Source organism: Drosophila sulfurigaster, chromosome 3 (assembly GCF_023558435.1).
Source record: "Drosophila sulfurigaster albostrigata strain 15112-1811.04 chromosome 3, ASM2355843v2, whole genome shotgun sequence".
NCBI lineage: Eukaryota > Metazoa > Arthropoda > Insecta > Diptera > Drosophilidae > Drosophila > Drosophila sulfurigaster.
In genome coordinates, this window is record NC_084883.1 from 22,873,937 (window position 1) to 22,898,764 (window position 24,828).

At 42.7% G+C, this 24,828-nt stretch overlaps 4 protein-coding genes across 6 annotated transcripts in view; 3 read left to right on the forward strand and 1 right to left on the reverse strand.

Moving 5' to 3' along the window:
• Window positions 1-1,315, reverse strand: part of LOC133839946 (uncharacterized) — a 48,719-nt gene extending 47,404 nt beyond the window's left edge. For both annotated transcript variants that reach the window (XR_009894157.1, XR_009894156.1), the window contains exon 1: window positions 182-1,315. The gene's annotated coding sequence lies outside the window, so the exon portion shown is untranslated. The remainder of the gene's footprint in view (window positions 1-181) is intronic.
• Window positions 1,316-1,951: 636 nt separating this feature from the next.
• Window positions 1,952-7,087, forward strand: LOC133839947 (dosage compensation regulator). Of its 2 annotated transcripts, XM_062271601.1 has the most exons (5): window positions 1,952-2,114; window positions 2,224-2,728; window positions 3,590-3,908; window positions 3,965-4,655; window positions 4,717-7,087. In XM_062271601.1, the coding sequence occupies exons 1-5, from the start codon at window positions 2,039-2,041 to the stop codon at window positions 7,020-7,022; spliced, it is 3,897 nt and encodes a 1,298-aa protein (XP_062127585.1). In that variant the 5' UTR covers window positions 1,952-2,038; the 3' UTR covers window positions 7,023-7,087. The 2 variants fall into 2 exon arrangements, with proteins under 2 accessions (XP_062127585.1, XP_062127587.1); XM_062271603.1 differs by lacking the exons at window positions 1,952-2,114; window positions 2,224-2,728 and adding an exon at window positions 3,388-3,521.
• Window positions 7,088-11,922: 4,835 nt separating this feature from the next.
• Window positions 11,923-17,156, forward strand: LOC133841215 (uncharacterized). The gene is made up of 5 exons (XM_062273566.1): window positions 11,923-12,373; window positions 12,439-12,828; window positions 12,886-16,173; window positions 16,227-16,474; window positions 16,605-17,156. Exons 1-5 carry the CDS (start codon window positions 12,053-12,055, stop codon window positions 17,056-17,058), a joined length of 4,701 nt encoding a protein of 1,566 aa, XP_062129550.1. The 5' UTR covers window positions 11,923-12,052; the 3' UTR covers window positions 17,059-17,156.
• A 2,990-nt stretch (window positions 17,157-20,146) lies between these two features.
• On the forward strand, window positions 20,147-22,505 carry LOC133844824 (putative inorganic phosphate cotransporter). Its single transcript, XM_062279090.1, has 4 exons — window positions 20,147-20,281; window positions 20,934-21,070; window positions 21,127-22,200; window positions 22,268-22,505. The coding sequence occupies exons 1-4, from the start codon at window positions 20,257-20,259 to the stop codon at window positions 22,478-22,480; spliced, it is 1,449 nt and encodes a 482-aa protein (XP_062135074.1). The 5' UTR covers window positions 20,147-20,256; the 3' UTR covers window positions 22,481-22,505.
• Window positions 22,506-24,828: the final 2,323 nt, after the last annotated feature.

Below are 24,828 nucleotides of genomic sequence, written 5' to 3' on the forward strand. Positions count from 1 at the left end.
ACACATATACATGTACATATGTATGTATGTGTGTGTTTTTTTTTTTGATAAGATATTTAATTGGCAAAACGAGAGAGAATAAGAGACATAGAGAGAGCAAAACTGTTATCAGTGCTTTGCTTCTGCTTTTTTGCGCTCTCTCTCTGCCTCTTTCAACTCTTTGGCCACATGATTCACTCACCTGTGTGTCATTCAATATCTCCAAGTGCTCGCCCTTGCGGAAGCTCAAATCCTCGTCGGTCCGCGCATCATAATCGTAGAGGGCCACAAATATCTTGGCGTTCGCATTGGCAGCATCACTTTCGGGGATTTGTGGCACCGGACGTATTTGCTCTGGCTGCCCGGGCATGGGCATCACGATCTGTGGAACGCTGACGCCAACGCCGACGCCGCTGATCCCAGCGCCGGGATCTTCGAGGGGATTGCGAACATCGCCGGCATGCGGCTTCTCGTCCGCCTTCTGTGTGCGTAAACAGTTGCCCATGATAACGGATTTGGAGGAGGTAGTGGAATCAACTCAGTCCAGTGTGTGCGTCAGTTGTGACGTATATTTTAAATGCAGTATGAATGGAAGCCAAGTTTTGCTTGTGTGCGGAGTTTTACTGTTACTTTCACTCACACACAGACAGTGGCAGCTTGAACACTAACACTAAAACAGAGTCAGCAATTACAATTCAATTGCACTCGGTTGTTTATGCGAGGACGACTCACACAAACGCACACACACAAATGCACACTATTTGTTAGTAGTGTTGTTGTTGTTTATTTGCTCACTCGCGAGTCGCGATCAACATGGGGTGTTGGCACTTATCTCTCTCGCTCTTTTATTTTACTGTGTTTGTTGCGACTGAAACGTCGCGCGTCGTCAGTTAATTAATTAATTTGTGATGCCTTATTGTTTTGCATTTATGACAACACGCATTGGCCACTCACTGCATAACTGAAACTGCTGCACTACTGTATTAATTATTGAAGCACTCTTCACTACTAAATTAAATGCTTACACACACGGCTGGCAATGTTGTGAGTGTGTTTGCGTATGTATGTATTTTTCTGGCTCTTTTGCATGTGTACATATACATATATATGGATATGGTGTATGTGTATGTGATGCTGGTGGCCAAACAAGACGGACGCGGCCAACGAAAACAATTTAAAAACACTGGTAAACTATTGAAGCACATGCACACATTATTCTTCTACTATTTTCCACCATTTATTGCATTTCTTTTACATTTTTAAGTTATTTAATTTGCGTTTTTCAGCTGCAGCGAAAATGGCTCCCCGATGAAAACCTGCGCGACAGTCGATATCACTCTGAAGCGATAGCATCGATTATCGCGATACATTGGCTGCCTCGCAGGTTTGCACATCGATACAAAAGCAGAGCTGTATTTTCCAATTATAGCTGGCAATGCTGTATTTGTGAACGCTGTAATAAACAGCTGTGACTGTTATGTTAAATAGAGGCATTGTTTTTATAGGAAACATTAATATTTTGTTAATATTATATCCAGCGTCATAATTTAAAAAAAAACTAATTTCTACTATTCGATTTCAAGTTTTAACAGAAATGAAACCAATGTGAGAAGTAAACTCGTTTGTTGCGTTTTGTTTTGGGTGGACCCAGAAGTAACAAAAGCACTCAAATCACGCGCTCATTGTGTGTGCAAATTGCAACTAAATGTAGTTGTATTTTTTATATCTCAAGGGTAAATAATATAAATTTTCATTGTGATAAGCTTTAACACAGACGTCGGTTAAATCAGCTTTAAATAAATCTATTACATATTGAATATATAATTCACTACAATGCATTTATGATACTTGATTTCGGGAGAGACGGTTGCGATAGAAAACGATTAAAATGTTGATTTCTCGATATTGTCATCGAATTTTATTCACCTCTAGCTAAATATTTTACTTGTCTACTGACCCCCTTAAATTTTGTATCATTTTGTGTTAGAATTCGGTGGAGAGCATTTCATCTCTGAAAACTTCTGAACAAATTAAATAAAATTATTTTTATTTTATCAAAATGGATATAAAATCATTTTTATTTTCATATTGTGCAAAGAATCAAACGGAACCAAAGTTTGAAGTTCGTCCGACCGGTAAGAAAGAAATAAATTGAGGCGCCGGTTTTTTGTGTATGCACAAGAAACCAAAATTCTTTTTCGAACTTTTGAAATTAATGAAATTAATTAATTATTGAAATTATAGGGCCTAAGCATCGACAGCGTTTTTTGTGTGAAGTGCGTGTCGAGCCGTGCACTTATATTGCTGTGGGCAACTCCACTAACAAAAAGGATGCGGAGAAAAATGCTTCACGGGATTACGTTAATTACTTGGTGCGCACGGGCAAAATTAATGCCAAGGATGTGCCTATGGACATGGCTGGCCAGGCAGCAGACGCAAGCGGCGATGCTGGCGGACGTGCTGCCGGCGAGCAGCAGCGGCGTGTCTTTGGTGGCGCGTCCGGTCCGCAGGACTTAGGCGAGGCATATCGGCCCTTGAACCATCAGATGGGCGGGCGCGACAGCTTCAACATTATTGATCGCGTGCAGGAGCAGAAGGATATGAACGAGGCCGAGTCCATTGACATGAATGCCGTTATCCATGGTAACTGGACCATTGAGAATGCCAAAGATCGCCTGAACATCTACAAGCAATCAAATAACATTCGCGATGATTACAAGTACACTCCAGTGGGTCCAGATCATGCTAGGTAAGTGTGAGTGGCACTCTCATCACCGCCCCACACTATTTTATATCTTGATTTCTTCTTCATTTGAATCATTTCATTGTTTTTTGTTGAATGATAAGCTGCGCACTGGATTTAGCTTTAACTGGTTCTAAATCTGGAGCGCAGCTCGTAGTTTTTGAAAGATTTATTGACCTGCTGTGCGCAATTAATGATTGAATGATTGGAAACCTAAAGCAAGTGCTCGTATGCAGTATACATTTGAACCAAATCAATGTAAAGGCTCATTAAATTCGATGTACAGTCAATTGTCGATGCTGTGAATATGCAATAATAGAGAATGTTCTTATTGATTGCTGAATTTACTCCTTAAAATGATTGATTAAGCAAGGAGTAAGCACAGACTAACTTTCACCTCAATCCAACGTTCACTGTACTTCGTGCATCGCACATTTAAGCTGCGAGTGTGTTTAGTTCAAATCCTATGTATACTGTATATGAATAGAACCGTGACAACTAAACGGGACTTTCAGAGCGACTTCGCGCACAAACAAGAATTGCAACGAAAGAGAGATATCGGTAAACGATGACGACGAAACTCCTATTATGGCAGAAACTGCATTGGAGTTCATCGGTCCATCATTATGCTGGACGCTGTATGTGCACCTTGTGGCTCTGAAGGTCTGGTAATCAATTAACGATTAGGATTGTTAAATCTGATTTTCGATGCTGTCATTCGATTATCGAGTATTTGAAAGTAGTTGCGCACAGCAAGGTTGACTTTTGCTGTCTCTTATTGATTGCTCTGACCGTCACGGTAAGTCCGGCTGCTTCCGAGCCGATATACTCCTTTACAACGTCATTTAATCGATCCTCTTCATTTAGGAGCTTCATGGCGGAATTGTCGATCTATGTGCCGGCGCTGAAGCGCAAAGTGACGGCTCGAGAGACGGGCTCAAATAAGAAATCGGCTAGCAAATCTTGTGCTCTTTCGCTGGTACGCCAATTGTTCCATCTGAAAGTGATTGAGGCCTTTAACGGCACCCTGAAAAAGAAAAAGGATGGGGAAATGAAGCCGTATCCCGTTAAAGTTGAGGAAGGACTCATCAACAAAGTGGATGAAGTCATCAAAGAGTTGGAATTACCCGTGGTTAATCCCTCCAGTATTAAACTCGAGGTTGACGGAGCTCCTATTTCCCTGATTGTAAGTTTTGCAGCCCAGTTCAGAAACATTTAATCACAAAATTTCCTCATTTGCAGGTGAATCAGAGTCGCCCGGATAATCAAGGGCAGAACGATGGCCGCCCAGAGGTTGCTACTGTCATACCGTGGGCACCACCGCAACCTAACTGGAATGCCTGGCATGCCTGTAACATTGATGAGGGCGAATTGGCCACCGCTTCCATTGACCAACTGTCGATGGAGTATGAACGTCAAATACATAATCGCCGCCACAATAATGCCGAATATGGAAAGTTTCTAGAGTTTCGTGACAAGTTGCCCATTGCAGCCATGCGAGGCGAGATCATGACCGCCATAAATGAGAATCCCGTGGTCATCATACGCGGCAACACCGGTTGCGGCAAGACCACACAGATTGCCCAGTATATACTCGATGATTACATTGCATCCGGTCAGGGTGGCTATGCCAACATCTATGTGACTCAACCACGGCGAATTTCGGCCATCTCGGTGGCCGAGCGTGTGGCCCGCGAACGGTGCGAGCATTTGGGAGAAACTGTTGGATATTCGGTGCGCTTTGAATCGGTGATTCCCCGTCCATATGGCTCCATATTGTTTTGTACTGTGGGCGTTCTTTTGCGCAAGCTGGAGGCGGGTTTGCGTGGCATTTCCCACATCATTGTAGACGAGATTCACGAACGCGATGTCAACACTGACTTTCTACTTGTTATATTACGTGACATGGTCGCCACTTATCCGGACTTGCATCGTGAGTTGTTAAATATTATTTGGATTTTTATTTGAGATAAATATTTACTTTTGATTTGCAGTAATTTTGATGTCGGCTACAATTGATACGACTCTCTTCTCCAATTACTTCAATGGCTGTCCGGTGCTGGAGGTGCCTGGTCGCGGTTTTCCAGTGCAGCAATTCTTCCTGGAGGACATCTTGCAGATGACACAGTTTGTGCCTACGCCCGAGTTGCGCCGCAAGCGTCGCGATGCCGTTGACGAAGAGGAAACAATGGCCAACGAAAACGGCGAAATGGAACAGAATCTGAATAAAGTGTGCGAAGACAAGTATTCGGATCAGACGCGCAATTCCATGGCCATGCTCTCGGAATCGGATGTTAGCTTTGAGCTGCTCGAATCCCTTTTGATACACATCAAATCGAAGAATATTCCCGGTGCTATTTTGGTCTTTTTGCCTGGCTGGAACTTAATCTTTGCGCTGATGAAGTTTTTGCAGAGCACTACAACTTTCGGCAACGATAGCTATCTCATTCTGCCCTGCCACTCGCAGATACCACGCGATGATCAGCGAAAGGTCTTCGAACCTGTGCCCGATGGCGTCACCAAGATCATATTGTCCACAAACATTGCGGAGACATCTATTACCATCGATGACATTGTCTTTGTGGTGGACATTTGCAAGGCACGCATGAAACTCTTCACTTCGCACAACAATCTCACCAGCTATGCCACCGTATGGGCCAGCAAAACCAATCTGGAACAGCGCAAGGGTCGCGCTGGTCGTGTGCGTCCTGGTTTCTGCTTTACTCTCTGTTCACGGGCGCGCTTTGCTCAACTGGAGGAGAACCTGACACCGGAAATGTTCCGCACACCGCTCCACGAGATTGCATTAACTGTGAAGCTGTTGCGCCTTGGCGCCATACATCATTTCCTGTCCAAGGCACTGGAACCGCCGCCAGTGGACGCGGTCATCGAAGCAGAGGTCTTGTTGCGTGAAATGCGTTGTCTGGATGGAAACGATAATCTCACGCCGCTGGGCCGGCTGCTGGCACGTCTGCCAATTGAGCCGCGGCTGGGCAAGATGCTGGTGCTAGGCTCGGTCTTTGGTTGCGCTGATCTCGTGGCCAGCATGGCCTCCTATTCGAGCACGTTCGCCGAGGTGTTTGCTTTGGATATCGGTCAGCGGCGCTTGGCCAATCATCAGAAGGCGCTGAGCGGCTTGAAGTGCTCTGATCATGTGGCCATGATTGTTGCCTCACAGATGTGGCACGCTGCCAAAGTGCGTGGCCTTTCGGATGAGATACGCTTCTGTGATTGGAAGGGAGTACAGATGTCCACCATGAATGTGATGTACGAGGCCAAAATGCAGCTGCTCGATCTCTTGCAGCAAGCTGGCTTCCCCGAAGAGTGCATGCTATCCTATAAGGTGGACGCAAATAAGGCTGATGCCATGCTGGATTTATCGGTGGCACTGCTCTGCCAGGGTCTCTATCCCAACATCTGTGTGCACAAGGAGAAGCGCAAGGTGCTGACCACTGAATCGAGAGCAGCGTTGATCCACAAGACATCGGTGAACTGCAGCAATCTGGGTGTATCCTTTCAATATCCATTCTTCGTCTTCGGCGAAAAGATACGCACACGCGCTGTTTCCTGCAAGCAAATGTCGATGGTGACGCCACTGCAAGTAATGATCTTTGGCTCGCGTAAAATCGATTTGGGTCCCAATAATACGGTGCGCGTAGATAACTGGCTTAATTTTGAGATGAATCCCGAGCATGCGGCCAAAATTGGTGCACTAAAGCCGGCCCTGGAGGATCTTATTACCATGGCCTGTGATAATCCTGCCCAGGTGCTGCAACTGGATGATCGATACGCCAAGCTGGTACGCGTCATTCGTGATCTGTGCGTGCAGAATGCAGGCGATTACCAACTGAACCGTGAGACTGGCATATTGCCGCATATGAGTCGCATCGGCGGAGAAAGCAATAGCAATAGTGGCGGTGGTAGCGGAGGAGGACCACCAACAAAACGTGGTCGGTTCGAAAACGGCGGTGGCAACTTTGGAGGCGGAAGTAGGGGCAGATTTGCAGGCAACAACGGCGGAGGCTTTGGAAACCAAGGCGGAGGTAGAAACTTTGGCGGAGGAGGTAGACACTATCAAGGTAATCAAGGTGGCAGAGGTCGTTATGGCAATCAGGGTGACAACAACGGAGGTTACGGTAATCAAGGAGGCGGCGGAGGATTCAATAACCGTGGAGCTGGTGGTAATAATTATGGAGGAGGAGACAGCTTTGGGAACAACAGCTACGGAGGTGACAATAGTGCCATCAATTCGGGAGGCGGCGGCAGTCAAGGAAGATTTTCCAATCAACGAGGCTTTTAAAATTTAAGATTTCTTTGTTACCAATTACAATTACGTCTTCAAATAAACATAGCTACCATTTACAAGCGTGTATTTAGTCAAAATAAGAGCTAGGAATCATAATAATTTAATTGACACTCCACGCTGCAGAAGTATTTGCCCTGGAACCCATCCTCCTGGATGCTTGCCGTATTAAAGCAACTGTAGCACCAACGTTGACGCTTGATGTTGGCCAGCAACTCGTCGGGTGTTAAGTGATTTCCTTGGTGCAGTTGGCGGCGATGAGTGCGAATCAGGCGTACTTCTTCATCCCACTGCTGGAACATTTGTTTTACGAAAACCAAGTTCCTTTCGTTTGTTTCCGAGTTGTCTGCAGTTGTTAGCTTATCGGCCAGATTTTTCCAGTTATAATAATGCTCAAGAAAATCCTGCTCCCGATTCAGTAACTCACTTATGTCGGTGGCGCTTTTTGTCTTTGGCGTGGAAGCTGCATCTTTAGTCGGATTTTGTATACTTGAGTACTCCGGCATATAGTAGAACGGAATGGTGTCATCGGAATCACATATTGATACGCCACATATATCGCTTTGCATAATGATATTCGGCATTTGTCATTTAATTCTTTTTTTTTTTTTGAAACAGATGACCGCGCAATGCCGTTAGTTTCGAGTGAGGGTTTCTGAAAGCTCTGTTAATAGAATTGCTAGGGCTACAGTAAAATGATAACTTACAGCTTCGATATGTTTCGAAATAGTTTACAGCTAGCCGTTATAATCAAACTGCGTGCTGTTAACTAAATTGCCAGGGCTGCGTAAAATCCATAATCTGCTTTGTCGGTTAAATGTATTTCTTATTATTTCTTGCACTTGGTCTCAGACGTACTTATTCTTTGTAATTTACTGTAATTACCACCATATTATTTATTTACATTTGTTTATTATACATGTTACAGACTGTTTGTCCTCCCTGGGGCCGCGCCGGCTGTCTCATCGGTACTCAGGTGGAGTTCCATCCCTGGCCCCCAGTCCTCATAATTGATAACTCCACCGATTCAAAGCAGCTGCTTTAAAGCAGAAGAAACGCATCACTAACAAAAGAAAACAGCTGCCGCGCAATTCAAAGTTGCGCCAAACAAAAGGAAATAAGAAACAAACTATTGACGACGGTAATTACAAAGAAAACAACAATAAATACACTCACTGATCCATTTTTATGTTTGAATATTATATAGGAATAGGGGAAATAGGAATAGAATAGTTGGACCCCGGCGTACTCACCTTGCCTGAGATGGCCACATCGGCGCCATCTCCCTTGCGTTGGCCGCTCATCATTGACTGCTCCTCATCCGCCGTAGTGCTGTGGATTTCCCCACAATGATTTATTTTTTATTTTAATTTAATTTAAATTTTACTCTAGTCTTTTAAGTTTTTATTTAGTTTTTAAGTGAGTTTTAAAATTTTCTTTTTTCTATTTTTTTTTACCCCTAAATACAATTTATTTATTTTTAATGTTGTGTAATGCAGTATTTCATATAAATATATAATATTTGTTTCTACATATTTTTAATAATCTTTTTATTTTGACTTTGTTGAGCGAGAGTGTATAAAAAATTAGACGGCGCACGGTCCGGGCCTGGTGACACTTTAGCTCTACTGCAGCTCAAAAGGGGTCCTCCTCCTGGCTCAGCATTGGCTGCGTCGTCTGACGTTCGTTGCTGTTGCTCCGGCTGGTGGTACTCCGTCCTACCGTGTGTCGTCTCGCCGTGACGATTGTCTTCACTTGGGCTTCTGCCCAGCGCCGATTGTTGTCGGTTTCGTCGTTAGTGTTTGGGCGTTAGATTTTTATTCGGGATATGCGATGCCACTTTCAAATTACGAGAACGCACGATTTAACATTCGACTCGCGTGGACCGTCTCCAACCTTGATCTCAATCCAACTTTTCGATGACGCAACTAAAAATCCAACCAAGATCGTCTAGCACGATCTTCAGGCCGACCGTCTCCAACCTCGATCTAATTTCAAATCCTCGATCAAACAAAAATCCACATGCCAGCAAACCTCCAGCGAAAAAAAATTGACGTTTCCTTTTAATCTCCTCTTTACCAGGAGGAGCAATGCGCGTGTCTAAAATTTTCAACACGACACAACACGAACACGAAAAAATTTTTTTTGTGTAACACGAACACGCACGGTCGATTTTGGTCCAACACGAACACGCACGAAACACGCACGAACAACACGAAATTTTTTTTTCATATTTATTTCAATTTTGTATCATATTACATTACAATGTAATGATTATTTTGAGTCAGTGAGCTTTTATTAACAATAACCTTTGTTGGAGCCCGGATAAATAAAAAGACGCGCTAAATTTCTTATTAAAAGTAATGGTACTTTATTCACTTTTTATTACATTAAAGGTAAATGCGCATGGCGAAAGTTAACATAAAAAAACATTAAAATTAATTCATATTTTTGTATAAAAATACCAGTTTATCCAAATTGCTGCTGAGCAATCTTGTTCTGCGCTCGCACAGAACCATGCCAGACGTTGAGAACACTCTTTCGCTCGTAGCTGAGCTGATTGGTATATTTAAAATTTGCTTTGCCAGTTTTTGAAGACACTTAAGGTTATTAGCGTTTCTCCAAAACTCTAAAACATTGTTTTCATTTTCTTTGCCGCATTTGTAATAGTTATCTATTTCAATGTCGACAGCGCTGCGCTCTAATTTAACCTTTTAGCATTGGTTTCATCTCTAAATTCAAAAAAATCCTGGGCTTCATTAGCCGATGTGCTTTTCTCAGGACTGGTATTTTCAATTGAATATTCAGATAATATGCCTTTGATCGTAGCAAAAGTGTCATTTCTTTCCGTTTCTGTTAAAAAATTAAGCTGCCTAAACGGCGGGTTTAAAAAAAGACCGACGTAATGCAGGTTGGTTGGCTTAAGACGCTTATCAAGTTGTAAGAGAGTATTAGTTTTAAGTTGAGATATAACAAATGAATCTAACATTTTTTGATTACAGTGTGATTTTAATTTGTTGTACCAAAGAACATAAATATGTATGGTGGGTTCTTTTTCGGAACTAAATTTTTCAGAACATTCTTTAAAAGGTTTTAAGAATTCTAGAACTTGATTTATAATTTCAAAGTCAATATCAGCAATTCGATTCGATTGATTTTTTTCACTTAAAAGATATTTTATTTCATCCTTAACGTCAAATATACTTTGAAGCATAATATACACCGAGTTCCATCTAGTTTGTACATCTTGTTTTAGTGACTTGCTTAATTTATTGTTCAACTCTGAATGCTTGAAATATTTAACCAATTTCTTCGACGTATCAATAAGCTGCCTAATTTCATAAATTGGATCCTTTTCGAGGACATCGGTCATTAAAAGATTCAAATTGTGGCATGCGCACGATAGTCTCTTAAAATTATTAAAAGCCGAAACAACATTTGCTCCGTTGTCGGTGACAATTACAGAGTTTATCAACTTATTATCGATGTTAAATTGTTTTAAAATGTCGGTTACATGCAATAAAATATTAGCTCCGGTTTTTTTCTCTGCCTCGAATTCTTTAACACCCAATATTTTAACATTTAACTTAAATTCAGCACATATATAATGAGCGCTTAAGCTTACAAAACTCCGCTGCGTGTACGAGTCGGTCCACATATCCGTTGTGAAGGCTAATTGTTGTTCTATAAGCGCTGTGCTTAGCTCCTTATGTATACGCTCGTATTCCTTTATCATGACGGAGTAAGTAAGAGTTTTTCTCGATACGGATACATCCTTATATTTTTGAACGCCATATGCAGCTCCTAGATTTATAAGGGCTTGAGCATACTCCTGGAATCCTTCGCCTAAACAAAATAAAAAGTAATTACATATATATACATATTAATTAATATTTAATCCACAGGTGCCCAAGCTCAGTAGCTCTTTTCCACAATACACACAAATAAAAAACATTGATCCGATGATACAAAAACAGCGAGTTATGAGCTTGGGTACCACTAATTTAACACTCATATTCACACAAATAAACTCGGCACTGTACATATGAATGTGTGTAAATGTATATGTGTACATATATTGCATATATTTTAACTCACCTTCGGTGACGCTGAGAGGCTGTAAATCCTTAGCCACGAAAGCCAACTGTTTGATGGCCAGGTTATTTATGACATTTTGCGGAACTTTTTTATGCACAAAAGACGGCAAAGTAGGTTGGCGTGCGTCCGCTTGAACGGCACATTTGTGACGATTTAATACGCCGGTTCCGGTCTTCGGCGTGTATGCGAATACAACTTTGCACTTTTTGCAGCACACAAAGTTTAGGATCTCACCACAGCATTCAATTAAATTAAACGTCTGCCAAATAAGACTTTTGGCTTTCGAATTGTTAATTAATTTGTATTTTTCGTCCCCTTTGGCAATCGCTTCTTGAATTTGAATGCGCCTCTCCATTTTTATCTTTCTAGCATCCAGCTCAAAGAAACAATGTGATCGTATGTGGTCTACAGTGTGGCCAATTCTTGCTGAGGAAATATACTAAAAAATAGTGCAGTCGAGCAATATTGCCAATAAGGCAAAAAAAATCAAATTTTTTGCTTCGTGTTGTCGTGTTGTTTCGTGTTGTCGTGTTGGAGTGCGCAGCACGAGCACGCACGAACACGCGAAATTTGATTGCGTGCAACACGAACACGCGTGTTGAGTCGTGTCACGATGTGACACGAGAATTAACACGACACGCGCCCAACTCTAAGGAGCATGCTCCTGCAGCTTAAAACTCCCTCCCTCCTCTGGAGTTGCCATCTCGTACCCCTTATTATCGGCACGCGATATATCGATAACCCCACAACACTGCTGGCACAAGCGATATCTAAAATGTATCGAGAGTTCTACAGTTTCAGCGCCGCCATTCAATTGTAGCGTCACTTGCTATTCGCGCCGTTTTAATTCCGTAATCTTACTTATTTTTCGTTGAATTCTGAGTGTTATTTCGTTACATTGTTGTTTTAGATTAGTAAAATAATAAATAATGGATTTCGATAATGCCAAGGAGAATATCCAGCCCTTAGCAAGTGGACGCAATGTGAGCCTGTTGCAGGCATCGCTGTGTCAAGATGCCTCACAAGAGTTGAACGCCCAACGAAAGCAGCTGGAATTGGATATTAAAAACTATAGTGGCGATGATCCGCTGGAGCCGTGGTACAACTACATCTGCTGGATTGAACAGAGCTATCCGGCGGGTGGCAGCAACTCGGGCCTGCAGAAAGTCATGCACAAATGTCTAACAAACTTTGATCGCGATGAACGCTACAAACAGGATCGACGTCTCATTAAGTTGTTTATCAAGTTTGTAAGTTTGCAGACTTTGAAAGTTATGTTTTGATTTAACAGTCGTGACTTAATGCGTTTTTGCAGATGGGCAACCAGGGCGATAAGATCGAGTGCTATCAGGAGATGTACAATTGTGGAATTGGCACCATGCTTGCCGATTTCTATATTGCTTGGGCCTATAGCTACGATCTGGGCGGCAATATGCGTAAAGCGAATGACATTTTTCAATTGGGCATCAAATGCCGGGCCGAACCGCTGGAGGAACTGAAGGAGGCGCACCAACATTTCAATTTCACGGTTGCCCAACGAATGATGTACACAGATGGCGAAGAGTCTGCAGTCGCCACACAAGAGTTAAATGATCGTCGCCTGGCGCTGCGTTCGCTGCATGGCCAGAAGCGAAACAATACCATCACAGTGGGCAGCGTACGAACAGGAGCGGCGATTAAGAGTAATGTGCCGGGTGTGGTACAGGTTAGACTTCCAATCTGTTATAATGATGTACAGCATCAGACATTTCTTTATTTGCAGAACGATGCACCGAGCACGAGTCGAGCCAGTCGCAATGCCAACCGCCAGCTGGAAGTCTTTAATGACGAGAATGCTGATGTTGTTAACATGCCACCACCGCCAGCTCCAACAACGGATGAAGCAGAGCCAGCCAAGACCAGCTTGCGTTCCATTATTGATTCGGCACGCGAACAGGAGAATCTAAAGGAGCCAATTGCGTGGAGCAAGCCGCATAATCATGGTAAAATTTTTGCTGCAACTGCTGCCCACGATCCGGCATTTGCCATCCATGTGGACGAACAGACATTGCCACCCATCACGAACTATGAACGCAATTTCGATAAACCCTTCAAGCGACCGCCGAATTTTGTGGCAAAGAGTGCACCACAAAAGCCTTGGGTGACGCCAGTAACCATCGAGGATGAGCCTAACAGCAGTGCGCTGCCGTGTTACGACAAATGCCTGACTTATCCGCGTCCCAACATGGAATTCTCGCCGGAGGAGTATTTGGCTTATCGCTGGTTTAAGAAGCGTAACGATCAGCATCCGTTTGTGCTGCGCAACAACGAATGGTGGGGCAATGGAGCAACGCATGGAGTTCGTCGTTATCCTAATTTTGCCACTGCCTCTAAGCCACAGACAATCGATCCTAACGATGGTTATCTGAAGTTGCCAGAGGTGCCATCAATGCGGCCAATGCTAGAGCAGCTCTACAACGATGAGGAGGAGCAAGAGTATCAAATGGAGGAGATATTGGCCATAAAGTGGCGCACGAAACGCAATCAAATGCGTGGTGAAATGGATATGGAGGAGACGGTTTTGATGCCGCAGGATAAGATGCCCAGGCGCAAGAGTTTCTTTCCGGAGGGCGGGCCACCGGGCTCCATTCGCAAGTCGGTTATGCCGCATATGTCGCATATTTCTGAGGAAAACGATGAAGAGGATGAGGAGCAACAGCAACCTGCAGAAAAGAAGGCGCCAGAATCAAGTGCAATAAAAATATGGGTAGACCCAGCAGCTGAGGCGCCAACGACCTCGTCAAAGGCATCGACAATTGCATCAAAAGCTGCAACCGCAGTTTCGCCAGCTTTTGAGGACAAATTTGTGGCGCCTGCACCGCCAGTGAGTAAATTTGCGATACATGAAGATGATGCATTGCCAGCGCCCGCATCTCAATTGAACCCAGCGCCCAGCGCCTTCTTTGATGCCGACGAAACGTGTTCGACGCAAACGTTCAACATATTCCTGAAATCGCAGGCCGTGAGCACGCCAAAGATGACACAAAAACAGGCGCCAGTTCGTCAATTTGGCACGCTGCTCAAGGACACCGCATCGCCACTGCCGCCCGCTCCTGCTGCGACTGTGGAGGAGGCAAGCGGCGAGGCTATTGCTCAGCCTGTGTCGCCCATGATGCGTAAGCAACTTTCGACCATCTTGGAGACGTCCGAACATGGCGGACACGGCAGCTCTGGGGGGACAAATGCGACCACAAAGTCCACCATTGTGTCGGCCACAACAGCATCATCGGACACGCTGCAGGGCGGCCGACTACAGGGCGCGTCCACGCCGTATCTGACGCGACTGCAGCGTCAAATGGTTGCGGAATTATCCGAAGAAGAAGAGCCACCCGTTGGCAATTTCGAGCGTTTGCAACTGTGGGAGCCAAATGCGCCCAGTGTGCCGCTGCTGAAATCACTGCATTTCCAAGAAGACAAAACAGAGACGGTGCCGCGACCTTTGATGGCCTGCTATCAGGAGGATAGAACAGAAACATTGCCCAAGATGCCAATGGCAGTGCCTGAGATGTCGCTGCTTCAGAGCACAGCGAACGCATCGAAGCTGTTCCAACAGCCAGCAATGCCGCAGCTGCGCCATGATGAGGATGATGAGCTAAACAGTTTGTTTTGCAAAACGCCAGCCAAATCGAAGGCGTTCGTCGGTGGTTCGCCAGCGTTTGCGGTCACATCGAAGCGGCCATGCAATCAACAGACTCCCGAGTTTAGCAAGAGTTCCATTAAGCAGACGCAGCTCGCTGCAAAGCATTCGCTTGATATGTTCGATGAGGTCGCCAGCTCGGGGCCAACAACCAAACCAACAATGCCGAACAAGACCGAATCCTTTATGGCAGATCTGTCGCTGGTCCCCGATACACAGGCGGCTCCCAAAATTCAGCCAGCGCAAAAAAATTTCGAATTATTTCTGGATGACAGTATGCTGCCGCCGCCACCGCCAGCTTTGCCGCCAATGTTGGACTGCACACTGCCGGAGACGCAGCCAGAGACACAGCATCAGCAAACCGCTGGATTGGCGCATTTAACCGCTTCCTTTATGAAGGATTGCACTGAGTTAAGTATTTGCCCGCTGCAATTGCCGGGGGCCCCGAAGAGTCCACCACCAAAATTTGAAATCTTTCTCGATGAGACGATGCCACCACCGTCTAAGCCACCAGCAATCGTTGTAGCAGACACCAGCCAGTCGAAGGGAGGCAGTCATGCTCTCGTCGATAAGCTGGAGACAATTGGACCAGCCCACTTAACTGCATCGTTTATGAAGGATTGCACCAAGCTGGGAAATCCTTCGCCTTCAATGAAACTGAAGGTACTCGACGAGTCAGCGGACAAATCCTCAAAGACATCGTCTGGGCAACCAGCGGACTGTGATTACTTTGAATTGAATGCAGCCACCGAAATGTTTGCCAGCGATTTGAGCATAATTAAGAACTCCACATTGCTGCCGACGACAAGCAAGCGAAGCAATTCGCCTGTGGAGCAGTTGAAGCCTGTTGCTGTCACCGAGTTGCCGCACATCACCATTGAGAAGACCCACGACCACGGCGATGATAGATCCATTTACTACAAGACAACGCCGTTGTCGCCAAAACAATCGCATACTACGTGGCATCAGACGAGCGCGTGCACGCCGCCAAGGGAGACGTATGAGCATCGCACGCCCAACATGAATGAGTCTGTGTTAAATAGCACGCTGGCTCAAAACAATGTGAATCCTTTTAATGCGGATATTATCAACTCGCTGCTTGATTCCATTGAGTTCTCGCAGTACATCGAAAAGTTGCCCAATTGCCAGCTTATGGGACATGTGAAGCGTTTGGCGCCACAGTCAGTGCTGGAAGTGTGTGGCGAACAGTTTGATGTGAACAAAATGATTGGCAAGGGCGCATATGGAGCTGTGTTCATTGGGGAGCACAAGGCGTCGGGCAATAAGGTTGCACTCAAACAGGAGAAACCCACTAACTATTGGGAATATTACATATGTCTTGAGGTGCATTCACGGCTGGCCAACGAGGAAATGGTAAGAGAAAAGCGATCTCGTTGAATTAAAATCTTAACCGATTCAATCTACAGATTGGCGGCTTTATGCACATCGACTATGCGCTTGTGGGCAACAACTGCAGTGTTTATATCTCTGAATTCTCCGAGTATGGTTCACTCATCACCGTTTGTAACAAATATAAGAAGTACACCAACAAGAATGTGGATGAATATGTCGTTATGATGCTGTGCTGTCAGCTGCTTGATATCGTCGATCATTTGCATGCGATGGGCATCATTCATGCCGACATCAAGGCAGACAATATTCTGCTTATGAAACCGTAAGTCGACTCGTACTTAAACTATCATCTTAAGTTGTCATACAACTTGTAAAATCCTCATCAATTTGATTGCTTTTAAAGTTCAAAACGTAACGCAATTTAAAGTATGGTTTACTCGTTTTGTTTACAGCGTCAGTACGCAAGCAAAGGAGCTCAGTTTGCAGTTGATTGACTTTGGGGTGTCCATTGACACCAAACTGTTTCCGCCTAAGCAAACATTCGACTATGTCCACAATGATGATGACTTCAAGTGCATTGAGATGCGCACTCAGCGTCGCTGGACGTATCAATTGGATTTGTTTGGACTCGCTGGAGTGATGCATGTGCTGCTCTTTGGCCGCCACATGGAGGTGGGCCAACGTCAGGCGGGCGGCATTTGGATGCCCAAACAGGCATTTCCACGTTATTTCAATCGCCAGACATGGGAGTCGGTCTTCCGGGCGCTGCTCAATGTGCGCGATTGCCAAAGCATGCCCAATTTACAGGATTTGAAAACGTTGCTCAAATCCGACTTGGCCGAAAAGGAGAAATATGTGGAGGCGGCCATAGCCAAGTTTAATATGGTCATGCAGAGGAAACCTTAGTCTAGAGCTTAATTTAGTCAAGTGTTTAAATTTAAGATACTGTTTTCAGCCTCAAAAATATTCCTAATAAAAACAGCACTTTTTTGCGTTGATAAATATGTTGTGAATATGCAGGTTCTATGCCATTTCGTTTTCATATTTCCTTATTTTCATTTGGCGGCACGCAACATTGAAATGCATCCTTTAATGACCGCAATTGCACACTTTGTGCCATTATAATAGTCGCGGTCGTTTTAAACTTTCAGTCGGTTTACGAGCAACTCGCGTATAAACAAAATAATTTCGACCCAATTAAGCGGTTTTACGTAAATTTTACAATGCGGCGTCCGAGCATTAACCGAATCGCATCGAACCGAATCCAGCAAAACCAAAATGCTCTGTGCTGCCATCTCGCCCACTTCCGCTGCCACACTTCCACCCCCTCCGGGCACCCTGCCTGCTCTCCGCATCATAGCTTACCCAATAACCCACTCAATTCGAGTGCAATGCAATTTTTGGTTGAATCAAATAATTTGGTTTACAACGCGAGTATTTTACTGGATGAATGGTTGCGTTTTTGCGGGGATCGAGAGGGAAGAGTGAAACTAGCTGGCGCCATTTGTATTTGAATTTTGGAATTGTACACGCATTTTTAGAGGCCTTTTTGTCGTTCCTGTTTGGCCTGCACTCGGACGATGCTAACCGATGCTATATTCGTTTCCGGCCATGTCGCTGATGTCGCTTGCGTTATGCCGGTCACAATTGTCCCATGGCCTGTGGTCGGGCATATGCACAGCATATAAATCAAAGTCACAACCGAGCTAGACATGATTCACAAATGATCAAAACGGGCGCAGAAGCTCACTACCCTTGGTGCTCTGCACCAAGTGCTGGACGCCATATGAAAGTCTTATAAATCAACTTTGTGCTATGTTTGCATCGCGGTAACTGCTAGTTGCTAGTTGGTAACTGGGTCTAAGCTCCTCACTCCACCAAGCATGGGCAATGCATGCGGTTGACTTTTCGACTGCAAAGTTTGCACAAATTCGGCCGAGTCCGAGTGCCTTGTAGTTTGTCAAAAAATTTGATTGGCAAAGCCGAAAACTAAGCACAAATTGCGTATACGACCCATATGCAGAGGCCATATGTGAACTCGACCATTCTCGGTAAATACATGCATAGCTCTAAGTTATTCTAAAGATTAAATATAAATATACCCAAAATAGAAAGAGACGGCATTTGAGTATTTGGCATATATATATTTAAAGCAGCTGTGTGCTGGATAAGTTTGCAATTTTATTTATCAAGCAATTGTTGTGGCTTTATTTGAGGGCACACACACACGCAATCATGCTCACACAGTAGTCGGGGTCTCACATGGATATACATGATTTATGCAAATTGAAAATGACCTTAGACCCTGACACATACACATTTACAACATGCAACGAACACTGTCCATTTACCATGTCATCCTTGTTGTTGTTGTTGTTTTTGCTCTGTGCACCATTTTTCGACTCCTGTTGACTTGATTGTGGCAGCTGCTTGCCGCTTAGCTCCACTTCCCCAAACCATTTTGCAGTTGCTGCTGCTGCTGATGCACAGCTTAGCAGCATCCCGGCAAACTCCTCTTAAGCCTTTTTTTTTGGGCGGTTGGGGTCTATTGCCGATGCCGTCATGCATTTTGCATCATAAAGTATTTTTGCACCATTATTTCATGAAATTCACATTTATTTTACAGCTGCTCTTGGGGCAAAAAACCCAACGCGGGCGTCTAGCGTTTCCTCTAGCAGCCCCTTAACACGAAACGCCTCATTGGCCAAAAGCACACAAACACACACACACAAATACACATGTATGTATGTACGTTGCATGTGTGTAAGTTAGTTCAATGTTTTGCTATACGAGTTGCTCTGAAATGAACTGCAGATTAGAAAACTGCAAGCAAACTCGATGCACACAAGCAAAACTTGAGTATAGGTCAAGTAACAATAAGTTGTTTGGCAGCCTGTTTCAGCCGTGTGTTGTTGTTGCTGCTGCTGCTGCTGAGTTTTGGCAGATGGTTTTTCAAAGAAAACCCAGTTAACGAAACAATGAGTTCACAAACTATTATTCTTGAGTGTGCATATTGTAATGCAAATTCTTGCATGCTACTATTTGGCTTTATCTTTTCCGACTTTTATTGCCAACTGAACTGTTGCCTTAATTAACTAAGTTAGTTAGTTTTGGAACTCAGAACCTTTATTAATTTTGATATTTTTTAAAAGTATATTGTGTGTCTTTGCTAAAATGAATTCTATTGAGTGTCTTCTAATTGCTTAATAACTTATTTGATGAAAGTGCTATGAAAGTATTGTTCTTTATAGTATATCATATTTAAACTATGTTTTTTAAGCCGGCTAGATTTAAGAAATACTTTTGTAAATTCGTGCTTATTATGGAAGAATACAAAAATGTATTTCCTGCTCTAAGGAGAGGCTTTATTTAAGACTATGAATTTACAATTATTTTTTAAATAACAAACTAGATCAACACATTAATATGGAATAATTAATTTACTTTCCTTTCAGACAATAAAAAATAATAAAAATTATTAACACAAGTGTTAAGTCCAAATACTAGCAGGTATTTATTTAATTTATAACTCAGCAAGATTACATAATAATAATTGACAAATCCGAATTTTTCGGATAAATTTGACTAGAATGAATGGAAATGAATATATTTAATTACTGTGCAATTTCGCAGTGTAAAAATTAACAATATTATGCTGAACCCCTTTGTATAATCATATGGCATATCATTACATCATCAGACGCTACATAGTAGCCACGATTACCGTCAGAGTTAATCAACTTATAAAAGAACAGAATAAAACCAGAACCGTACTCTACGTCTAATTGCAGCAATAATCGTTTATAATCGGAGTACTCATACGACGCGTTGTACGCTGACTTACTCCTATCTCATGCCCAGACGTCGTTGTGTATGGCTGCTATATGTTATGGCAGCAACAGCTTTCGAATGTATGTTCAGACGTATTTCAGTTATTGACAGGCGTGTCTCGCGTCGTATTGCTGTTTGCCTCACTGTCTGCCCTACGGGAAGCTGTTTTAAATGCCAGTTAAACACTTTCATACGTGTGTGTGATAATAATAAAAGGAATATCTGTTTTTTGGCTAATTAGTTAATAAAAAGTTTATCTTATTGCCAAAAATAATGAGTGCCTTCGTTGAAAATACAGGTGAATATCGGATTGAATATTTAATAACAAGATGACCCCATCGTGTGTTATGAGTGTATCGATTAAACGAAAAAAATTTAATTTCCTAATTGTGCTTTGCTTAATGCATTTTTTATTGCTGTTTATAAATTATATAAATTTGTTCGGACGTTACTGAAATTTACATGCACAGCACTAATAAATTTCGTGTTTATTTTCTGTGATACAAAAAATGCACCGGATAAATATTTATCAGAAGCTCCAGTTTTTGTAAATCAGCGCAAACCATCTTAACAAGTTTCTAAGGCATCATAAAATGTTTCGAGTAATAAATAAAAGTAAATACTTCGAAATGGAATTTGAAAATAATAATTTGGTCAGAACTTATCGTAGCCGTCGTCATTGAGTTGAGTTCTAGTAATTTTTCTCACGATAAGATAGAAAAAACCATTTGTACCAAACTGTTTATACCGTAGTTGTCATAAAAATATACTTAATTGAAACATTGTTCAGCGCCATTGATTTGAAAACCCAATTAGGGCTCCATAAATATCAAGATGCTATCCACAAAATTACCCCAAAGGAGCTTTTGGTCAATAAGCTAAGCGTCTATTTAAAGTTTTGTATGATAACGATTTGGAATTATATTACCTACATTTGTGATATTCCCAAGGTCCCGTTATCGGCATACGACATCTGCAAGCTGTGCTGCTCTTCCTGGGCATTTGCGTCAATTATATAGCCCGGCTAAATGTGAGTATCGCCGTTGTGGCCATGACGGATGCGGAGACAACCAATTCGGATTTTCCAGTAAGTACAGCAAATTCTTAAACATTGAACTTAAAGACTATATATATTTGTTATAGGTATATGACTGGACAGAGGCTGAGCGATCCTACATCCTCTCCAGCTTTAGTTGGGGCTACATTTTGACCCAGTTTCCAGCCGGATTTCTGGTGCGAATGTTTGGCGCCAAAGCTGTGTTGTTCATTCCCACTTTGGCTTCGGCAGTGTTGAGCGCTCTGACACCTTACTTCGTCAGCTGGGGCGGCTGGGTGGCGTTCAGTGTACTTCGCATCGTAATGGGACTCTTCCAGGGCCTCATATTTCCCTGCATACATGAGCATTTGGCCAAATGGTCGCCACCCAAGGATCGCAATCGTTTGGGTGTTATCGCCTATTCGGGTGCCGATTGTGGCTCGGTGCTGGCAATGGGCATTAGCGGACTCATTGCGGACAGTTCGATGGGCTGGCCGGGCATATCGTATGTCTCGGCGGGATTGTGTCTCATCTGGTGTGTACTTTGGCTGGTGTTTGGCTCCAACAATGCGCCTAGCTCGTGGATGGTTGGTGAAAGTGAACGTGATTACATCGAGCGGTCGATGAAGCGAGAGGATGGATTCCATGTACAGAAAATACCGATACCCTGGCGTGCAATGTGGACATCGGCCCCGTTCTATGCACTGCTCATTGTGCGCGCCGCTCAGGGATGCGCCTTCTCGACCATGCAGCTGCAGACGCCAGCGTATATGCACGGGGTTCTGGAGATGGACATCAAGAGCAATGCCTTGTTCTCCGCTCTGCCATTTTTGGCTATGTGGTGCATGTCGTATGTGTATCTGGCCATTGCGGATGTGATCATGTCCCGTAAGTGGTTGTCGTTGAACACGATGCGTAAGTCCATCAACACGGTGGCGTATTGGGGTCCGGCTGCGGCGCTGATTGGCATCGGGTTTTTGGACAAGTCGCAGACGGAATTGGCCATTGCTCTGATGACCATTAATGCTGGCTTAAATGCGGGCTCGAGCATTGGCAGCCTTTTGACCATCATCGATATGAGCCCCAATCATTCGGGCCTACTTATGGCCATTGTGAATGGAATTGGCAATATTATTAACCTGCCAAACCCGTTGTTGGTGGGCGTCATTGTCACGGATCCCGTAAGTATCGAATGCTTCTCTCGAAATGCCGCAACTATTAACTGCTTTACTCCATCTCTTGTTGTAGAGCTCTCGAAGTCAGTGGCAAATTGTGTTTGGCATAACGGCCTTTGTCTTCATCGTTGGCAATCTAGTGTATCTCATTTGGGGCACCACAGACCAACAGCCTTGGGATGCTGTGGACTTCTTGAAGCCGCTGCCCGACGCCGAACTGAACCAAGATGCAGTCTCTGACAAAAAACCAGAAGCTGGGCATAAAGTGTTAGAGAAAACCATGTGAAGCTCATTTTTTAATTCTAGGAGAAATGAAAATTTGATTAACTTCAGCAGAAACGAAACTGTTAACTAGATTATTAAGTATAGGGTAACTTCTAGTCGATGCTCAATTAGTATTTACCCAAATTGTTAACTTGATTATCTTACAATAAACTAAAATTTGTGAATTTTACTTGTTATTTTATCTCAATTTTCTCGCCTTTAACTTTTTAAATATGTCACACCATATCGGAGATCTTGATTTAAATATAATTATAATTGCAAATAAATCGATTGGTCAAAACCATAAATCATTATCAATCAATTCAATTAATTTGAAATGAAATTAATTATTATGGTTCACACTCTCATATGTAGTTGAGCTTAGATATTTGTTTTTTATACCCGCTACCCATGGGGTATAAGGGTATTATAACTTTGTGCCGACAGGAAATTTATGCAACAGTTAGAAGGAGGCATCTCCGACCCTACAAAATATATATATTTTTGATCAGCGTCAACAGCCGAAACGATCTAGCCATGTCCGTCTGTCCGTATGAACACCTAGATCTCAGGGACTATAAGAGATAGAGCTATAATTTTTTTCAACATCATTTGTTATGTTTGCACGCAGATCAAGTTTGTTTAAAATGTTTGCCACGCCCATTTCCGTCCCCGCAAATCAAATATTTTTTAGTATTTTCGATATATTTTGAAAATAATACTGCAATATTTTGCTTTTATTCAAAATGGGTAGCGGGTATTCTACAGTCGAGCACACTCGACTGTAGCTTTTTAACTTGTCTTACATTAAACTGAGTGAGTTTTTCTTCTTATCATATCCCAACCGTCTGGCTTGTTTCATTTTAATCGGTCATATCTAATCAAACATCTTGATTAAAAAAATATAATTGGAAATAAATCGATTGAACAAATCATAAATTTGGTGGTTCACATATAATTACGTACAATCTTACAATCACGCTTAGCTACTTGTATAGTGAATATGCACGTTTTTATACCCGCTACTCAGAGGCATCTCTGACCCTATAAAGTATATACATATATTTTTGATCAGCATCAATAGCCGAGTCCGTCTGTCTGTCTGTCCGTCTGTCCGTATGAAACACTAGATCTCAGAGACTATAAGAGATAGAGCTATAATTTTTTTCTACAGCATTTTAATACCCGCTACCCATAGGGTAGAAGGAAGTTATTAAACAAGTAAGAAAGCTACAGTCGAGTGTACTCGACTCTGAGATACCCGCTACCCATTTTGAATAAAATAAATATATTTTGCGGTATTTTTCTCGAAATATGCTGAATATACTGAAAAAATACTGAAAATATACCAAATGGTATGTTTGGTATATCGATATAGTACCGCATTCAAAATATACCATAGACGGCACAATATATCAGATTGTCAGCCAAGGCAAATTAGACTCCTAGTAAGTAGGCGTTTTTGCCCATACAAAAGTATTTCTTTAATAACTTCGACAATTTTTATCTGATCGCAACCAAATTTTCAGGAATCATAACTACTATAGTAGTTATAGTATATACCAAAATTCGCAACTCTAGCTTTAAAATTTCGCTTGTTATTCAATTTTTTTGATTTGCGGGGGCGGAAGTGGGCGTGCAACCATTTGAAATAAACTTGATCTGCGTGCAAACATAACAAATGCTGTCGAAAAAAAATTATAGTTCTATCTCTTATAGTCTCTGAGATCTAGGTGTTCATACGGACGGACGGACAGACACACAGACGGACAGACAGACAGACGGACATGGCTATATCGTCTCGGCTGTTGACGCTGATCAAGAATATATATACTTTATAGGGTCGGAGATGCCTCCTTCTACCTGTTACATACATTTCCTGCCGGCACAAAGTTATAATACCCTTATACCCTATGGGTAGCGGGTATAAAAAACGCCTATTTACTAGGGGTCATAGATGCTTTGGCCGACAGTCTGGTATATTGTGTCGTCTATGGTATATTTTGAATATGGTAGTATATTGATATACCAAATATACAATTTGGTATATTTTTAGTATTTTTGTAGTATTTTCGGAATATTTTAAAAATAAATTTTTTTGGAAAAATACCGCAATATTTTGTTTTATTCAAAATGGGTAGCGGGTATCTTACAGTCGAGCACACTCGACAGTAACTTTCTTACTTGTTTTACAGTAGTTAAGTGTGCTAAGCACAACTTGTTTTCAGTTAGAATAAATAAATAAATATTATTCGCAACCAATGAGACAGTTTTCTAAACCCTTAAAAATTAAAATTAAAAAAAAAATTAGATTACAATAAATTTATAACCTAGAGTAAATTTACTCGCGGAGGCTGTTTTGGCCTGTGA